The sequence below is a fragment of the Neoarius graeffei genome, chromosome 19 (genome assembly GCF_027579695.1).
Source record: "Neoarius graeffei isolate fNeoGra1 chromosome 19, fNeoGra1.pri, whole genome shotgun sequence".
In the NCBI taxonomy this organism is placed as follows: Eukaryota; Metazoa; Chordata; class Actinopteri; order Siluriformes; family Ariidae; genus Neoarius; species Neoarius graeffei.
The window spans coordinates 39688845-39709089 of NC_083587.1; the positions used below are offsets into that span (position 1 = coordinate 39688845).

The 20245-nt window shown below is 42.1% G+C and overlaps 1 protein-coding gene across 2 annotated transcripts in view; it reads left to right on the forward strand.

Annotated features, from left to right (window-relative positions):
• Positions 1–20245, forward strand: part of lztfl1 (leucine zipper transcription factor-like 1) — a 38031-nt gene that overhangs the window by 4285 nt on the left and 13501 nt on the right. For both annotated transcript variants that reach the window (XM_060900064.1, XM_060900065.1), the window contains exons 2-5: positions 7110–7234; positions 8297–8491; positions 15187–15244; positions 20162–20233. In XM_060900064.1, coding sequence (XP_060756047.1) covers positions 7110–7234; positions 8297–8491; positions 15187–15244; positions 20162–20233 — 450 coding nt within the window. The remainder of the gene's footprint in view (positions 1–7109; positions 7235–8296; positions 8492–15186; positions 15245–20161; positions 20234–20245) is intronic.

The window sequence follows — 20245 nt, forward strand, 5'->3', positions numbered from 1 at the left end:
GGATGGTGATCTCAGAGTGAGGAGTGAGCTCACTGCATTACTGAACTGCTAGTTACTGAGACTGGATGGTGATCTCAGAGTGAGGAGCGAGCTCACTGCATTACTGAACTGCTAGTTACTGAGACTGGATGGTGATCTCAGAGTGAGGAGCGAGCTCACTGCATTACTGAACCGCTAGTTACTGAGACTGGATGGTGATCTCAGAGTGAGGAGTGAGTTCACTGCATTACTGAACCGCTAGTTACTGAGACTGGATGGTGATCTCAGAGTGAGGAGCGAGCTCACTGCATTACTGAACTGCTAGTTACTGAGACTGGATGGTGATCTCAGAGTGAGGAGCGAGCTCACTGCATTACTGAACTGCTAGTTACTGAGACTGGATGGTGATCTCAGAGTGAGGAGCGAGCTCACTGCATTACTGAACCGCTAGTTACTGAGACTGGATGGTGATCTCAGAGTGAGGAGTGAGTTCACTGCATTACTGAACCGCTAGTTACTGAGACTGGATGGTGATCTCAGAGTGAGGAGTGAGTTCACTGCATTACTGAACCGCTAGTTACTGAGACTGGATGGTGATCTCAGAGTGAGGAGCGAGCTCACTGCATTACTGAACTGCTAGTTACTGAGACTGGATGGTGATCTCAGAGTGAGGAGCGAGCTCACTGCATTACTGAACTGCTAGTTACTGAGACTGGATGGTGATCTCAGAGTGAGGAGCGAGCTCACTGCATTACTGAACTGCTAGTTACTGAGACTGGATGGTGATCTCAGAGTGAGGAGCGAGCTCACTGCATTACTGAACTGCTAGTTACTGAGACTGGATGGTGATCTCAGAGTGAGGAGTGAGTTCACTGCATTACTGAACTGCTAGTTACTGAGACTGGATGGTGATCTGAGAGTGAGGAGTGAGTTCACTGCATTACTGAACCGCTAGTTACTGAGACTGGATGGTGATCTCAGAGTGAGGAGTGAGTTCACTGCATTACTGAACCGCTAGTTACTGAGACTGGATGGTGATCTCAGAGTGAGGAGTGAGTTCACTGCATTACTGAACTGCTAGTTACTGAGACTGGATGGTGATCTCAGAGTGAGGAGTGAGTTCACTGCATTACTGAACTGCTAGTTACTGAGACTGGATGGTGATCTCAGAGTGAGGAGTGAGTTCACTGCATTACTGAACTGCTAGTTACTGAGACTGGATGGTGATCTCAGAGTGAGGAGTGAGTTCACTGCATTACTGAACCGCTAGTTACTGAGACTGGATGGTGATCTCAGAGTGAGGAGCGAGCTCACTGCATTACTGAACTGCTAGTTACTGAGACTGGATGGTGATCTCAGAGTGAGGAGTGAGTTCACTGCATTACTGAACTGCTAGTTACTGAGACTGGATGGTGATCTGAGAGTGAGGAGTGAGTTCACTGCATTACTGAACCGCTAGTTACTGAGACTGGATGGTGATCTCAGAGTGAGGAGTGAGTTCACTGCATTACTGAACTGCTAGTTACTGAGACTGGATGGTGATCTCAGAGTGAGGAGTGAGTTCACTGCATTACTGAACCGCTAGTTACTGAGACTGGATGGTGATCTCAGAGTGAGGAGCGAGCTCACTGCATTACTGAACTGCTAGTTACTGAGACTGGATGGTGATCTCAGAGTGAGGAGTGAGTTCACTGCATTACTGAACTGCTAGTTACTGAGACTGGATGGTGATCTCAGAGTGAGGAGCGAGCTCACTGCATTACTGAACTGCTAGTTACTGAGACTGGATGGTGATCTCAGAGTGAGGAGCGAGTTCACTGCATTACTGAACTGCTAGTTACTGAGACTGGATGGTGATCTCAGAGTGAGGAGTGAGCTCACTGCATTACTGAACTGCTAGTTACTGAGACTGGATGGTGATCTCAGAGTGAGGAGCGAGCTCACTGCATTACTGAACTGCTAGTTACTGAGACTGGATGGTGATCTCAGAGTGAGGAGCGAGTTCACTGCATTACTGAACTGCTAGTTACTGAGACTGGATGGTGATCTCAGAGTGAGGAGTGAGTTCACTGCATTACTGAACTGCTAGTTACTGAGACTGGATGGTGATCTCAGAGTGAGGAGTGAGCTCACTGCATTACTGAACCGCTAGTTACTGAGACTGGATGGTGATCTCAGAGTGAGGAGTGAGCTCACTGCATTACTGAACTGCTAGTTACTGAGACTGGATGGTGATCTCAGAGTGAGGAGCGAGCTCACTGCATTACTGAACTGCTAGTTACTGAGACTGGATGGTGATCTCAGAGTGAGGAGCGAGCTCACTGCATTACTGAACCGCTAGTTACTGAGACTGGATGGTGATCTCAGAGTGAGGAGTGAGTTCACTGCATTACTGAACCGCTAGTTACTGAGACTGGATGGTGATCTCAGAGTGAGGAGCGAGCTCACTGCATTACTGAACTGCTAGTTACTGAGACTGGATGGTGATCTCAGAGTGAGGAGCGAGTTCACTGCATTACTGAACTGCTAGTTACTGAGACTGGATGGTGATCTCAGAGTGAGGAGCGAGTTCACTGCATTACTGAACTGCTAGTTACTGAGACTGGATGGTGATCTCAGAGTGAGGAGTGAGTTCACTGCATTACTGAACTGCTAGTTACTGAGACTGGATGGTGATCTCAGAGTGAGGAGCGAGCTCACTGCATTACTGAACCGCTAGTTACTGAGACTGGATGGTGATCTCAGAGTGAGGAGTGAGTTCACTGCATTACTGAACCGCTAGTTACTGAGACTGGATGGTGATCTCAGAGTGAGGAGTGAGTTCACTGCATTACTGAACCGCTAGTTACTGAGACTGGATGGTGATCTCAGAGTGAGGAGCGAGCTCACTGCATTACTGAACTGCTAGTTACTGAGACTGGATGGTGATCTCAGAGTGAGGAGCGAGCTCACTGCATTACTGAACTGCTAGTTACTGAGACTGGATGGTGATCTCAGAGTGAGGAGCGAGCTCACTGCATTACTGAACTGCTAGTTACTGAGACTGGATGGTGATCTCAGAGTGAGGAGCGAGCTCACTGCATTACTGAACTGCTAGTTACTGAGACTGGATGGTGATCTCAGAGTGAGGAGTGAGTTCACTGACAGCATCGTTAAACATATGACGAGCTATAGTGTTAGCTGGCTGATAGTGTGCAGGATAATAACAGAGAAGAAACACGGAGATGTCCCTGGAGCTCCTCTAGTGAACTGTGTGCTAGTAGCTGTTCTCTGGTTAGCTCCGAAACACTGCATTCTGTGGGACGCCATCCGTTAGCACTTGGACCTTGGACTGTTTATTGGCTACAAATGCCATAGTTTGTTTGTAAGTCGGCTGCTAATAGCATCTGTCCTCCTGAAGACGCCATGGTTTATCTTGTATTAACCTGCACAGTAGCCACGGGTGCATGGGATTATAATCCGACTCTGTAGAATATTTGGACATGGGACCAGAATATTTCATCCAGCTGGAAGCCCCAATGCTCTAAAGCCTGATTCATCGCACAAGTTAATTAGTATTAGATTTAATACCACAGGTTCTGAAAGACTTCAGACCACTTCAGCCTTTGCACACTTTGCTCTTTTGATTAAATTTGTTTTTTAAACCCCATTTTGTCCATCATTCTACACAGAATAATCCATAATGGCAAAGCGATGATTTCTAATGTTGCACATTAGAAATCAAAAACCGGAATCATAACAGTGCATGTAAACAGATTAGGAACTGGTTTGTGGTGCTTGAAAGTTTGTGAACCCTTTAGAATTTTCTATATTTCTGCATAAATATGACCAAAAACATCATCAGATTTTCACACAAGTCCTAAAAGTAGATAAAGAGAACCCAGTTAAACAAATGAGACAAAAATATTATACTTGGTCATTTATTTATTCAGGAAAATGATCCAATATTACGTATCTGTGAGTGGCAAAAGTATGTGAACCTTTGCTTTCCGTATCTGGTGTGACCCCCTTGTGCAGCAATAACTGCAACTAAACGTTTGCGGTAACTGTTGATCAGTCCTGCACACCGGCTTGGAGGAATTTTAGCCCATTCCTCCATGCAGAACAGCTTCAACTCTGGGATGTTGGTGGGTTTCCTCGCATGAACTGCTCGCTTCAGGTCTTTCCACAAGATTTCGATTAGATTAAGGTCAGGACTTTGACTTGGCCATTCCAAAACATTAACTTTATTCTTCTTTAACCATTCTTTGGTAGAACGACTTGTGTGCTTAGGGTCGTTGTCTTGCTGCATGACCCACCTTCTCTTGAGATTCAGTTCATGGACAGATGTCCTGACATTTTCCTTTAGAATTCACTGGTATAATTCAGAATTCATTGTTCCATCAATGATGGCAAGCCGTCCTGGCCCAGATGCAGCAAAACCGGCCCAAACCATGATACTACCACCACCATGTTTCACAGATGGGATAAGGTTCTTATGCTGGAATGCAGTGTTTTCCTTTCTCCAAACATAGCGCTTCTCATTTAAACCAAAAAGGTCTATTTTGGTCTCATCCGTCCACAAAACATTTTTCCAATAGCCTTCTGTCTTGTCAACATGATCTTTAGCAAACTGCAGACGAGCAGCAATGTTCTTTTTGGAGAGCAGTGGCTTTCTCCTTGCAACCCTGCCATGCACACCATTGTTGTTCAGTGTTCTCCTGATGGTGGACTCATGAACATTAACATTAGCCAATGTGAGAGAAGCCTCCAGTTGCTTAGAAGTTACTCTGGGGTCCTTTGTGACCTCGCCGACTATTACATGCCTTGCTCTTGGAGTGATCTCTGTTGGTCGACCACTCCTGGGGAGGGTAAGATTGGTCTTGAATTTCCTCCATTTGTACACAGTCTGTCTGATTGTGGATTGGTGGAGTCCAAACTCTTTAGAGATGGTTTTGTAACCTTTTCCAGCACGATGAGCATCAACAACGCTTTTCCTGAGGTCCTCAGAAATCTCCTTTGTTCGTGCCCTGATACACTTCCACAAACACGTGTTGTGAAGATCAGACTTTGATAGATCCCTGTTCTTTAAATAAAACAGGGTGCCCACTCACACCTACTTGTCATCCCATTGATTGAAAACACCTGACTTTAGTTTCACCTTCAAATTAACTGCTAATCCTAGAGGTTCACATACTTTTGCCACTCACAGATATGTAATATTGGATCATTTTCCTCAATAAATAAATAAATGACCAATTGTAATATTTTTGTCTCATTTGTTTAACTGGGTTCTCTTTATCTACAGTGCCTTGCAAAAGTATTCATACCCCTTGAACTTTTTCATATTTTTCCACCTTACAACCACGAACTTAAAAGTTTTTTATTGAGATTTTATGTGATAGACCAACACAGAGTAGCACATAATTATGAATTGAAACGAAAATGATAAATGGTCTTCAAAATTTTAAACAAATAAAAATCTGAAAAATGTGATGTGCATTAGTATTCAGCCCCCCTGCATCAATACTTTGTAGAGCCAGCTTTTGCTGCAATTACAGCTGCAAGTCTTTTGTGGTATGTCTCTACCAGCTTTGCACATCTAGACACTGAAATTTTTGCCCATTCTTCTTTGCAAAATAGCTTAAGCTCAGCCAGATTGGATGGAGAGCGTCTGTGAACAGCAATTTTCAAGTCTTGCCACAGATGCTCAATGGGATTTAGGTCTGGACTTTGACTGGGCCATTCTACCACATGAATATTCTTTGATCTAAACCATTCCATTGTAGCTCTGGCTGTATGTTTAGGGTCATTGTCTTGCTGGAAGGTGAATCTCCTTCCCAGTCTCAAGTCTTTTGCAGCCTCCAACAGGTTTTCTTCCAGGATTGCCCTGTATTTAGCTCCATCCATCTTCCCATCAACTCTGACCAGCTTCCCTGTCCCTGCTGAAGAAAAGCATCCCCATAGCATGATGCTGCCACCACCATATTTCACAGTGGGGATGGTGTGTGCAGGGTGATGAGCAGTGTTAGTTTTCCGCCACACGTAGCGCTTTGCATTTAGGCCAAAAAGTTCAACTCTGGTCTCATCTGACCAAAGCACCTTCTTCCACATGTTTGCTGTGTCCCCTACATGGCTTCTGGCAAACTGCAAATGGGACTTCTTACGCCTGTCTTTCAACAATGGCTTTCTTCTTGCCACTCTTCCAAAAAGGCCAGATTTGTGGAGTGTACGACTTATAGTTGTCCTGTGCACAGATTCTTCCACCTGAGCTGTGGATTTCTGCAGCTCCTCCAGAGTGATCATGGGCCTCTTGGCTGCTTCTCTGACCAGTGCTCTCCTTGCTCGCTCTGTCAGTTTAGGTGGACGGCCATGTCTTGGTTGGTTTGCAGTTGTGCCATACGTTTTCCATTTTTGAATGATGGATTGAACAGTGCTTCTTGAGATGTTCAGAGCTTGGGATATTGTTTTATAACCTAACCCTGCTTTAAACTTCTCCAGAACTTTATCCCTGACCTGTCTGGTGAGTTCTTTGGTCTTCATGATGCTGTTTGTTCTTCAGTGTTCTCTAACAAACCACTGAGGCCTTCACAGAACAAGTGCATTTATGCTGAGAGTAAATTACACACAGTAGGACTCTATTAACTAATTAGATGACTTCTGAAGGCAATTGATTGCACTGGATTGTATTTAGAGGTATCAGAGTACAGGGGGCTGAATACTAATGCGCACCACATTTTTCAGATTTTTATTTGTTTAAAATTTTGAAGACCATTTATCATTTTCGTTTCACTTCACAATTATGTGCTACTCTGTGTTGGTCTATCACATAAAATCTCAATAAAAAACTTTTAAGTTCGTGGTTGTAAGGCGGAAAAATGTGAAAAAGTTCAAGGGGTATGAATACTTTTGCAAGGCACTGTACTTTTAGGACTTGTGTGAAAATCTGATGATGTTTTAGGTCATGTTTATGCAGAAATATAGAAAATTCTAAAGGGTTCACAAACTTTCAAGCACCACTGTATATAGAAGGGAGGAGTGCCTAATAAGCCGCCTGCTGAGTGTATGCATGTTGGATGTTTTTGTTTTTGTTGTTTTTTTTTTTTTTTTGAGTCATGATAAACAAGTGTTTCTGTTGTCCAAAATTGCAGGCGGATTTTGGGTTCAATGAACAACACCAGAATGAGGTCATAAACTACATGCGCTTTGCTCGCTCCAAGAGGCTCCTGCGACTGAAGACCATTGACTCGTGCTTTCAGGAACTCAAAGACAGCAGGTGAGAGGCCATATTTTCACTTCCTGGACCATGTTTATAACCTGTATTTTAGCCTACTACCTTTTATATTTCAATAATATTGGCTGTCTTTTTTCATGGTATATGAGATATTCCATTCAGCTAGCAACTATTATTATTATTATTATTATTATTATTATTATTATACACACACTTTTTCAGTTTTTTAATGTCCATTGGTATGTTTTTCTCTTGTAAATATGCGTGAAGAATATCTAATGAGGGCAGCACGGTGGTGTAGTGGTTAGCACTGTCGCCTCACAGCAAGAAGGTCCGGGTTCGAGCCCCGTGGCCAGCGAGGGCCTTTCTGTGTGGAGTTTGCATGTTCTCCCCGTGTCCGCGTGGGTTTCCTCCGGGTGCTCCGGTTTCCCCCACAGTCCAAAGACATGCAGTTAGGCTAATTGGTGGCTCTAAATTGACCGTGAGTGTGAATGTGAGTGTGAATGGTTGTCTGTGTCTATGTGTCAGCCCTGTGATGACCTGGCGACTTGTCCAGGGTATACCCCGCCTTTCGCCCGTAGTCAGCTGGGATAGGCTCCAGCTTGCCTGCGACCCTGTAGAAGGATAAAGCGGCTAGAGATGATGAGAATGAATGAATATCTAATGAAGTTTTGGTAGCTTTTCGGGTGTGCAATGCATCTTTCCTGGCGAACAAAGAAATGCATGATGTTATGTTGTCTTGACAACCATGCAATATCGTAAACCATATTCAGCGCTCATTCTCCATTGGGTAGAGTGACGTAATACACTTAGGATAAGCGATATGCTAACAATATTGCATGCTATCAAACCGAAGGGAATAGAATACATGTTCTTATTCCATCTCAAAAGTGTCCTGTACCGTATGTATAATAATATACCTTCTTACACTTATCTGCCTCACTCAATCTTTCTCTCACTTTATTTCTCTTTTTACCGAACTCACCCACTCCCTGCATTTTCCCCTTTCACACACAACCTCTTTCTCTCCCTCAGTGGAATTCGACAAATAAAATTGGCTCAAACAGCAACTCTGTCAATTACAAACTGTCATTCTCCCTCTAGACTGGTTGAGGAAACGTTTACGGTGGATGAGGTAACGGACATGCTGGATGGGCTGCAGGTTGTGGTGCGTGGAGAGGTGGAGATGGAGCTCATCAACACGGCTCACACCAATGTCCTGCTTCTGCGCCAGCTCTTCTCCCAGGCTGAGAAATTCTACCTGAAATTGCAGACTGATATCTCTGAGCTGGAGAGCAGGTACATAACAGACCCATTTTGGGGGACTTTAGTAAGAAATAATGACTGTCACTCTGTAAGTGAACCTAAATATTGTGTGTCATGAAAATATCTTCATATCTGAATACGCATAGAATCACTGTGGTGATAAAAAGACATGAACCTCGAGCAGTATTTTACTACCACTGGTTTCTGCAGAACAGGCTGCAATGCCTTTTTGTCCAAATCTGTCGTCTACAGTCATGCGAACTTAACCCCTCGTGTATAAAGCACTGAAGTGGCCCATAAACCAATGAAGGTGTGTTAATTGATGTGTCGTTCCCCCATTCCCATAAAATTGAATGTGCTTAAAATGTATTTGGGTCATTGACATCTTACGAATGATTAAACTTGGTTGTTAATACAAAGAGACACTGCACCAAGCAGCTTTTCTTTTTCTTTCAAGTTGCAATATAGTACACTATATATGGCCAAAAGTACAGTCCCCTCTGAAAGTATTGGAATGGCCAGACTAATCATTTTGTTTTTGCGATACAATGAAGACATTTGGGTTTGAGACCAAAAGATGAATGTGAGACAATTTTCATTTCCATACATTTACCTCTGGGGGAATGAGCAAGTAGGAATCGGATGTCCAACAAACTCTTACAAGTGTGATGATCAGGTGTCCACATACTTTTGGTCATACAGTGTAATTCCATCCATTTTCATCTGTATCACTACAGTGACGTGGCCACTCTGACAGCTTCAGCCATCAAAGTCTCTAGGGAACATTACAGTAGTGGTTTTCTGTTGCCTTCTACTGGATTATTATAGAGGTTTTCTCCTCTCAATCATTCACACTCACATTCACACCTATGGTCAATTTAGAGCCACCAGTTAGCCTAACCTGCATGTCTTTGGACTGTGGGGGAAACCGGAGCACCCAGAGGAAACCCATGTAGACACGGGGAGAACATGCAAACTCCACACAGAAAGGCCCCCGTCGACTGCTGAACTTGAACCCAGAACCTTCTTGCTGTGAGGCGACAGGGCTAACCACTACACCACCGTACCGCCTACAGTGTAACTAGTAATAGCAAATGTCAGCATGAAACATATTGTAGAGCAGTGTTTCTCAACCACTGGGCCGCGAACCACCATCTAGTGGGCCGCAAATTTTTTTCAAGTTTGAAGCTAAATACTAAATAGTTTCAGGATGTCGTCGTGTCCCAAATCCAGTAGCTGGTTTGCTGAACACTTTTCAAGTGGAATAAATACATTTGTGGGTAAATTAAGAACAAGAAGCCTTTATTTTTGTCACATTCCTCCTCTGCATTTAACCCGTGCAGGCTCGCGCACACATACATGGAGAGATAGAGACAGAGAGAGAGCATGCACGCGCACAGTGGGCAGAATAAATAAATACATTTGTGAGTAAGTTATTTGGATCTGTGATGCCTGCATGACGCCTGCTGGAAGAGAAAAGCAGGGAGGATTGAGAATCGAGTGGCTGTGGTTTGTTTACACCAGATACTAAAACTTGTAGTGTCCTAGCAACCATCACAAAGACGGATACAAAAAGCCTAAAAATGCCTCCTTACCCGGGCATAAACGATACAGGGCTTATCTTTGTGTCCTGATCCCCAGATCTTTAACCCAGCCACATATAAAAAGTTGTACGCCTCCATGCTCTTCCAGGTTTCATCTGTGTGTCCGTATAGAACGATGTCTGCAGCACCAGGCAGTCTGAAATGTCGGGGAACTCAACGGATGGATCATTTTCCAACTCCTAGGAAAAATCCTATTTTTGTTAACGTGTAAGGCTCTATCCCAGTGCGTGGTTTCTATATCCACTTCTTTTGAGTGTACTTGTTGGTTTTAATAACTTGTTCGTTTGCTGAACACAAACATGGCAATAAGTTCTTGTGTTAATGGACCAGACTCCACTTTTGGATCATTAATCCCTTTTGACTGAGAACGCCCTGCATGTATGGTTTGGCTTCTGGCACATCCATAGAGTTTTAAATACAATACCTACAATTAAAAACAGTTTGCTTTTATTGCATTTATTTAATTCCTGGGCTCCCATCTGTAACAGGGAGTGATGTTGCATCCCATTAATCCACTTTACAATAGATTATTAGATTCTAATAGAATAGATGAGTCATAATAATTGGGGATCTTTTTTTAATGGGCCCCGACTCGTTATAAGTATGAATAAGTGGGCCTTAAAGCAGAAAAGGTTGAGAACCCCTGGGGTAGATCATTTCTTTCAGCATTCGGTTAAAATTGAGTGTGTTTAAACTATTTGAGCGGATTTTACTGCTTGCAAATGTTTTCACCAAACTGTTAAAAAGTGCAAAGCCGTCTTCATGCAACTGCCATGTGCCGAACACATTTATAGTTTTAAGGGTAAGAAGAACATGCTTCAGGTGAACTTTCCATGGCATGTTGTTTTCACAGTTTTGAGGTTTTGCTGTGATCGTTGAGATGAACACAGCGAAGTTCCTGTGCATGTAGTTAACGTAACCGCTGTGGTTTCCATGGCCATGTTGCAGAGAACAGAGGAAACACAAATCACGCCCATCGTGTGCATGCGCGTGTAGCCGGTGGCCTTCTATTTCCAGCAGCTTCGGACCAAACTTCTCATTACAGCTTATCTAAACACACAGGCAGAGAAAACGGTGTTCACTTTAGACTTTGTGTTGCTGTCATTTCAAAGCACAGCATAGCATTGCTGTTTTGTAAGCTCATATATCTTAAGTGTGAAACTGATTTTGAAAGGTGGTTCATCATTTTATATGTTAAAAATTTGACCCATACGGTTGGGTCCATAAGTATGTGGACAGTGCCAATTTTCACATTTTTGCCTCTGTCGACTAACACAATGGACTTGAAATGAAATGAAGCAATCAATATTTGATAATATAAAATTTCAGCTTTAATTCATGGGGTTGAACAAAAATATTGCATTAACCGTTTAGGAATGATAACCATTTATTACACAGTCTCTCAATTTTCACTGACTCAAAAGTAATTGAACAAACTCATGTAATTATAAGGATTATTTTTGATCTATGGATGGCTGCAAAGGATTTGCAATGACTGTATGAAAGCTGGAACCCTTGGACATCTCCAGATGCTGAGTTTCCTCCCTGAAGATGCTTTGCCAGGCGTTTACTGCAGCTGCCTTCAGTTGTTGCTTGTTTGTAGGCCTTTCTGCCTCCAGTAAGTGAAAAGAATGCTCAATTGGGTTGAGGTCAGGTGACTTACTCAGCTATTTAGGAACATTCCATTTCTTTGCATTACGTTGTTCTTGGGTTGATTTTACAATGTGTTTTTAGATCAGCGTTTCTCAACTACTGGGCCATGAAGTGCCATCTAGTGGGCCGCGAGTTTTGTTTTTTTCCCAAGTTGAAGCTAATTTTTACTGGTAGTGGGGTACAATTGCTGGGTTGCATCCGACATCGCATCTGCTTCATTAAGCTACGGTCACACTACAGCTCGCGATGCTTTGCGATGGGTTATCGAAGAAAATGAGGCATTTTGGCGGCGGTGCATGGCGATATACACGTGAGCTAAAAATTGTGGTCACACAGTAGGTGAACACTTGACTGTCATGCCTTTGCGCGCTTGAGTCTGGTGCAGCTTGAACAGCTGTGCTCGCTCACGGAGCGCATTGCGCGTGCTCTTGGGACCTGATACTGATTTAAGTGCAATCCGCACACGCAGACATGGACGCTGTTTTCACAGAGGCTTTGCGAAGTATTATTGCCATCACATTTGTTTCTAGTCATGTTTTATAATGCTGTATAAATACTCCACTTTATGATTCTGCTTTGCTTTTGTAAATATCACACCTGCTCATAAACACTCTTCCCACACTTGGATCCGTCTACCGCCGTCTATCTTGTCATGTCCTGATCCCCAGATCTTTAACCCAGCCACATATAAAAAGTTGTACGTCTCCATGCTCTTCCAGATTTTCGTCTGTGTGTCCATGTAGAACGATGTCTGCAGCAGCAGGTATTATTGAGATGTTGGGGAACTCAGCGGATGGATAATTTTCCAACTCCTAGGAAAAATCCTTCTTTGTCAGCATTTAAGGCTCTATCCCATTGAGTGGTTTCTATATCCACTTCTTTTGAGCGTACTTCTTGGTTTTAATCACTTGCTTGTTTGCTGAACACAAACATGGCAATAAGTTCTTGTGTTAATGGACCAGACTCCACTTTTGGATCATGAATCTCTTTTGACTGAGCATGCCCTGCATGCATGGTTTGGCTTCCGACACATCCATAGAGTTTTAAATACAATACCTACAATTAAAAACAGTTTGCTTTTATTGCATTTATTTAATTCCTGGGCTCCCATCTGTAACAGGGAGTGATGTTGCATCCCATTAATCCACTTTGCAGTAGATTATTAGATTCTAATAGAATAGATGAGCCAAAATAATTGGGGATCTTTTTTTAATGGGCCCCAACTCGTTACAAGTATGAATAGGTGGGCCTTAAAGCAGACAAGTTTGAGAACCCCTGATTTAGGTCATTATGAACACCAGTGACCCAGTTCAATTGGCAGCCATACATGCCCATGCTATAACACATTTGACAAATGATTTGATATACTCTGGGTCGTGAGCCCTTCCTTTCTTTCCCAGTGCTTTTCTCTTCCCATCGTAGTGGTACAAATTAAACTTGGTTTTATCTGTCCAAAGAATTTTGTTCCAGAACTGGGCAGGATTTTTTTTTAAATGTTTTTTAAACAAAGTCTAATCTGACTTCTGTCCTTGAGTGTTACCAGCGATTTGCATCTTGAGGTAAACCTTCTGTATTTACGGTACATTCATGAATTTTCAATCTTTTCTCAGCTTCAAAATGGACTTCTTTTCTCCCATAGACAGCTTTCTGGTCTTCATGCTGGTTTGTCCTTTTTAACAACAAATGCAGCATTTGCAGTCGGAACCCAGTGCTCTAACCGAGAGTAGATATTCAGAGCTATTAATTGTTTAAACAATCAATCTAACAGGGCACATCTAGACAAAAAGAAGCATCTGACAGTCACATGTTTCTACATTTTTGATCACTTGAAAAATGATTGGGTTCAAATCAAAGGTGTTCTGAGTTGTTCCATATTCTAAATTATTATACATCCAGGCCACTTTTTCCATGGAATAAAAGCAGGTATTCTGTTCCCTTCTAGTGGGTTTATTGATGTCATGCAATATTGTTATCATATCACTTATCCTCCATGTATTATACCACTCTGCCCAATGGTGAATGAGTGTGCAATATTGCTACAATATTGCACATTGTCAAGACAACACATCACACATTGGAGCTCATGTGAAGACCCAATGACAACTTTTCTGCTGTGCATATGCAGAATCATTTCTTTGTCAGCTGGTAAAGAGAGAAGACAAGGCTAATCCAGTGTGAGGTTTAAGCACTAAATAAATAAACTGAAACTAAAGACGTGCTGAACACTCAAATGGCTACCAGAACTTCATTATATATTCGTCACGCGTATTTACAAGAGAAAAACATACCAACGGACATCGAAAAACTGGAAAAGAGACACGTCGGAGATGTAAAACTTCCATGCTAGGGAGTGACTGGGACAGTTTGTAAACAAACATAGCTGCGAGGTTTGCTTCATTAAAAGCGGAAGAGTTTGAGAGAATTTTGGCTGTTGTGTGTAGTTGAATAATAATAATATTTGGCTTGACTGCACTAGCATTGGCCTTCACTAATACTAGACCAGCTAGAAGGTAATTGGACTGCCGCGCTAACAGCACTGAGTCGCAGGTAAGTTCACGTTGGCCTTCGAGAATGCTGATATGAAGAGTGTGTGTATGTATAATAATAATATTGGCTGGCTTTTTTTTTCGTGGTATATCGGATATATTCCATTCAGCTAGCATGATATGGAGCTCCTCTTCGACTCGTTCAATATCATGCTAGCTGAATGGAATATATCTGATATACCATGAAAAAAAAGCCAGTATTATTTAATTGTTTAACACTTCTAGATGCAGCATCAGAAAATAAAAGTGGAAAATCAGATCAGTCTTCTTGTATTCGTCTTGTATTCATCTCAAACACAAATGACTTCAGTGTGTACCAAAAACAACAGAATTGGCTTTGCCATTACAATACTTTCAGACGGAAATGTATATTGGGATTAACAGTTGAGGCTCATCCATGTTTCTTTCTACTCACCGATCACAACAATTTCATGACAGTTATACCAGTGAAAAGTTCTTTTTCAGGGTTAACAGCAACAAAGAAAGCTATAGTTTGCTTAAGGTTCCCACCTAAAATCCTGTCAAAACATGTGTTGAGTATCCTCTTTTAGAGACCCTGGCCATCTTGAAAGATCCAGTGCTTTAATTAGCAACGCTAAAATCGCAATTCAAACAGATTCAGACATGTAAACCGTGTTTGATTTTAAAAATTAAGACGATGACTGACTGACTGCGTTTGTAGGCCATCGATTATGGATTTCAACTGCTTTTATTGCTCTGTAAGTGTATGAATGTACTTGATTTTTGCTTGATAAAGTCAAATAAAATGCCACAAAAATGTTTCGGTCCTACTGTTTGTTGCCCTGTATGGGACATGCAAGTAATAATGTATGAAGTCAAATCTCATTTCCTCGCCTTGGCTCTTTTCTTCCTTTCTTGACTCACTTTCACCTGTGATTTTTCTCTTTCCTTTTACCTCCCACAGAGAATTACTGGAACAAGTAGCAGCATTTGAAAAGACTGATTTTCAAACCAACAGCAAGGTTTGTGCTTTTGAGTCTGCAATTTCAAATAGAGAGATTTGAGTATGCGCAGTGCACTTGGGCTTCATACCTTCATTAGGTTAAAGGAGATAAGCCAGTATCTCACTGGGCTGCGACAGCTTGCGAAAAATTGCGAACGTCATTCGCGAGAGAGTTTCAAAAGTGTCTTGAAACATTCGCGGGGCTTCTCAATTCCCTCGCATGAGTCGCAAAGTGTCGCTCCTTCGTCGCTAAAATTTTGAACATGTTCAAAAAATTCGCGTGACAAAATTTCTCTCAGAATAGCCACGAATGCATCGCTGGTGTCGCAAAGCCGTCGCGAACCCTTTTCAAGTCAGCTTCCGTGAGGATTCCTCTACTTCCCTGCCTGCCGAGGGAAAGCCGGGCTGCGACAGCCTGCGACTAGTTGGAGACACAACAATTGCGGTAAAATATGCGAATATCAATTCAGTGTGATTCCAAGTGAAAATTGTGGCTAATTAGCATATTTTATTGCAATTGTTGTGTCTCCAACTAGTCGCGGGCTGTCGCAGCCCAGTGAGATACTACCCATACGCAGAACCTTTATTTTTAAATACGTTTCTGAGTGGATAGTATCTCCATCCTTGACTCTTGTATGCTGCATAAATGGGAATAAAAAATATATATTTTTGAGAGTTAAAATCGACCACAAAGTTGGCATTCGAGCCGCCCCGCTGAGCCAGCCAGCCCTGAGTGCGTGGCGTCACAGCAGGAACCGGTTTTAAGGCCGAGGCCTTTGACAGCTATAGACCAAAGTCATATAAATAAAAATTTATGGTGAATGTAAGAAATACCGTTACCGACTTGCTCAACTAAGACTGATTTGACTTCATTGATTGTGGGTTGACTCTCATTAAAACAGGATAGGTGTTGTAACTTATGCAACATGCATGAATTTTCACTGATAAAACGTAAAAGGCTAATTAAATAATCAGATGAACTGAGACAATCACATTCTGAAACAAATTAAATAATCTTATACCGGTAACTTAAACACACAATACAAGTTGCATGTATTAATCTAAATGCAGGTAAACAGCGTGCTGTTTTTGTTATCAAAATGGAGGATCGGCGTTGCAGTCAGCTCTGCGTTTTAGTATAGCGGAAATGGCGATGAGACCGATAGCCTTCCTGCTGTGACGTTACGGACGTCAAGGTCATTCACTCAGACTGCTACCTATATGAATCACTTGAATCGTAAAAATTACTACATTAGATTTATTAACGCTTAAAACTATTCCTGTGCCATTCTTGAGGTCTCAAGGCATTTATAAACGAAAGTGAGGCCATGGCTCTGCGTATCTCCTTTAACCTGTGACCTGTGACTTCTGGTATCTTCTCATGCAACATGCCGCGCAATTAGATGTTGAAAGCATGTCCACATTTTGTTCTTTGAAGGCACATTTTAGTGATGTTCAGTGATGCTATAGCATTCACAGTACAACCAGGAATTAAGCATGTGGTGATGGAATGATCGGTTAGGTCATGCATTTTGTTATCAATGCTTACATAAATCACGAGCACTTTAATTATTGTCATTATATAACCCTGGTCACACTATTGGTCCCGCTGCAAAACTTGGCATGTTTCGGTTCCTATTAGATCATGTTAGATATTTTTCACCAAAAGCACAACATGTCCTAATAGTGTTCATATGATTTTTTTTTTTTTCCTGATCTATTTCCAGGTGACCACAGTCACCCAAAGCCTCCCATTTGGCCATATGCGGTGTTGCATACAGATATAGGACCAGATAGGAACTGTTCATCGTTTTTGCCTGTTTGGCATAGCCTCGAAATTTCTTGTTGGTTGGACTACTTCTTCTTCTTCTTTTGGCTGCTCCCGATTAGGGGTCGCCACAGTGGCTCTTTCGTCTCCATTGCCCCCTGTCTTCTGCATCCTTCTCTACCACACCTGCCACTTTCATGTCCTCTCTCACCACATCCATGTATCTCCTCTTTGGCCTTCCTCGTTTTCGTGTGCCTGGCAGCTCCATCCTCAACATGCTCTGCATCTCTTCTCAGGATGTGCCCATACCATCCCAGTCTCATCTCTCTTAGCTTAATTCCCAAGCTCTCCACATGTGCTGTCCCTCTGATGTGCTCGTTCCTTATCCTGTCCAACCTCATCACTCCCATCGCAAACCTTAACATCCTCAACTCCGCCACCTCCAACTTTGCCTCCTGTCTCTTCATTAAGGGTACGGTCTCCGATCCATACATCACAGCTGGTCTCACTACTGTCTTATACATCTTACTTTTCACTTTTGCTGGGACTTTCCTATCACAAATGACTCCTGAAATCCTTCTCCAACTGCTCCACCCTGCCTGCACTCTCCTTTCTCACCTCACTATCGCAGCCCCCATTTTCCTGCACAGTTGACCCCAGGTACTTGAATTCACCAGCTTGGTTGGTTGGACTACTAAGAGGTGATAGTTTAAATGTGTAGTAATATTCAAGTTGCATATTGAATGTCAGTCTCACCAGATGCAATGCAAACCCATGGTTCTGTATGTGACGTTTTCCATAAATAACCAAGTTATTTCTAGTAGGCTGCTGTCTTCCAAGAGGTAAGAACTGGAGTCATTCAAAAATGCTCTCTGAGAAGGTGGAGTCTAACATATATAGGTGTAATGCACAAACTTCTGAAACGCTGAGAATTTTAAGATGTGCCATTTGGCCAAAGTTTATTCGACTATTTTCCATAAACATACAGAGTCTCAATCACCTCTGTAACTGGAGTTCCGATTCCGCTGAAGTTTTCAAGGTTTGCCACAAAGAAAGTGTGTTGACCTGGCTTGGATCATTGACAAGCCTCGGTAAAGTGAATTTTAGAAACACTGAGTTTACACCACCTTATTTGAAGCAGAAGAGCCTTCTTGTTGCTTCATTCAGATGCCTGGATAATGTGTACTCAGTCCCATTAAGCTCTCACTCCCTGTGATTTTGTTAACTTTAGGGTGTTAGGAAATCAAAAAGTATAGTACTGGGTACATACAAGGATGTTTCAATTTTACCCCTTGTGCAGCATAATTGGGACCAATAGCATGACCAGGGCTATACTTTGATTTATCATAGAAACTGAAGGTGGATTGAGTGTACTAATGAGATACAGTGATGGTAATTGGGGCTCCCATTTGTTCTCAGAATATTTCATATTAACATTACTGCTACAGTGGTGCTTGGAAGTTTGTGAACCCTTTAGAATTTTCTATATTTCTGCATAAATATGACCTAAAACAACATCAGATTTTCACACAAGTCCTAAAAGTAGATAAAGAGAACCCAGTTAAACAAATGAGACAAAAATATTATACTTGGTCATTTGATCCAATATTACATATCTGTGAGTGGCAAAAGTATGTGAACCTTTGCTTTCAGTATCTGGTGTGACCCCTTTGTACAGCAATAACTGCAACTAAATGTTTGCGGTAACTGTTGATCAGTCCTGCACACCGGCTTGGAGGAATTTTAGCCCATTCCTCCATACAGAACAGCTTCAACTCTGGGATGTTGGTGGGTTTCCTCACATGAACTGCTCGCTTCAGGTCTTTCCACAAGATTTCGATTGGATTAAGGTCAGGACTTTGACTTGGCCATTCCAAAATATTAACTTTATTCTTCTTTAACCATTCTTTGGTAGAATGACTTGTGCTTAGGGTCGTTGTCTTGCTGCATGACCCACCTTCTCTTGAGATTCAGTTCGTAGACAGATGTCCTGACATTTTCCTTTAGAATTTGCTGGTATAATTCAGAATTCATTGTTCCATCAATGATGGCAAGCCGTCCTGGCCCAGATGCAGCAAAACCGGGCCAAACCATGATACTACCACCACCATGTTTCACAGATGGGATAAGGTTCTTATGCTGGAATGCAGTGTTTTCCACATAATGCTTCTCATTTAAACCAAAAAGTTCTATTTTGGTCTCATCTGTCCACAAAACATTTTTACAATAGCCTTCTGGCTTATCCACGTGATCTTTAGCAAACTGCAGATGAGCAGCAATGTTCTTTTTGGAGAGCAGTGGCTTTCTCCTTACAACCCTGCCATGCACACCATTGTTGTTCAGTGTTCTCCTGATGGTGGACTCATTAACATTAGCCAATGTGAGAGAGGCCTTCAGTTGCTTAGAAGTTACTGTGGGGTCCTTTGTGACCTCGCTGACTATTACACACCTTGCTCTTGGAGTGATCTTTGTTGGTCGACCACTCCTGGGGAGGGTGACAATGGTCTTGAATTTCCTCCATTTGTACACAATCTGTCTGACTGTGGATTGGTGGAGTCCAAACTCTTTAGAGATGGTTTAGTAACCTTTTCCAGCCTGATGAGCATCAACAACGTTTTTTCTGAGGTCCTCAGAAATCTCCTTTGTTCGTGCCATGATACACTTCCACAAACATGTGTTGTGAAGATCAGACTTTGATAGATCCCTGTTCTTTAAATAAAACAGGGTGCCCACTCACACCTGATTGTCATCCCATTGATTGAAAACACCTGACTCTAATTTCACCTTCAAATTAACTGCTAATCCTAGAGGTTCACATACTTTTGCCACTCACAGATATGTAATATTGGATCATTTTCCTCAATAAATAAATGACCAAGTATAATATTTTTGTCTTATTTGTTTAACTGGGTTCTCTTTATCTACTTTTAGGACTTGTGTGAAAATATGATGATGTTTTAGGTCATATTTATGCAGAAATATAGAAAATTCTAAAGGGTTCACAAACTTTCAAGCACCACTGTACCTTCCAAGATCTAAGCAAGGCAGTTGTTCGAATGTGCTTCAAGATACAGTAGGCCCATTATGTTAAACTATGTACATACATTATTTCTTGTATACATGAAGCTTGTCTACAGGGTTGAACTCCGTGTATTTTTTTTTTTTCAGGTAAATCATGAATCCAGCAAACCCAAATTAGCCCCACTGAATGAGGGAGGAGTGTCAGAACTGCTCAACAAGGTAAAGTGGTTT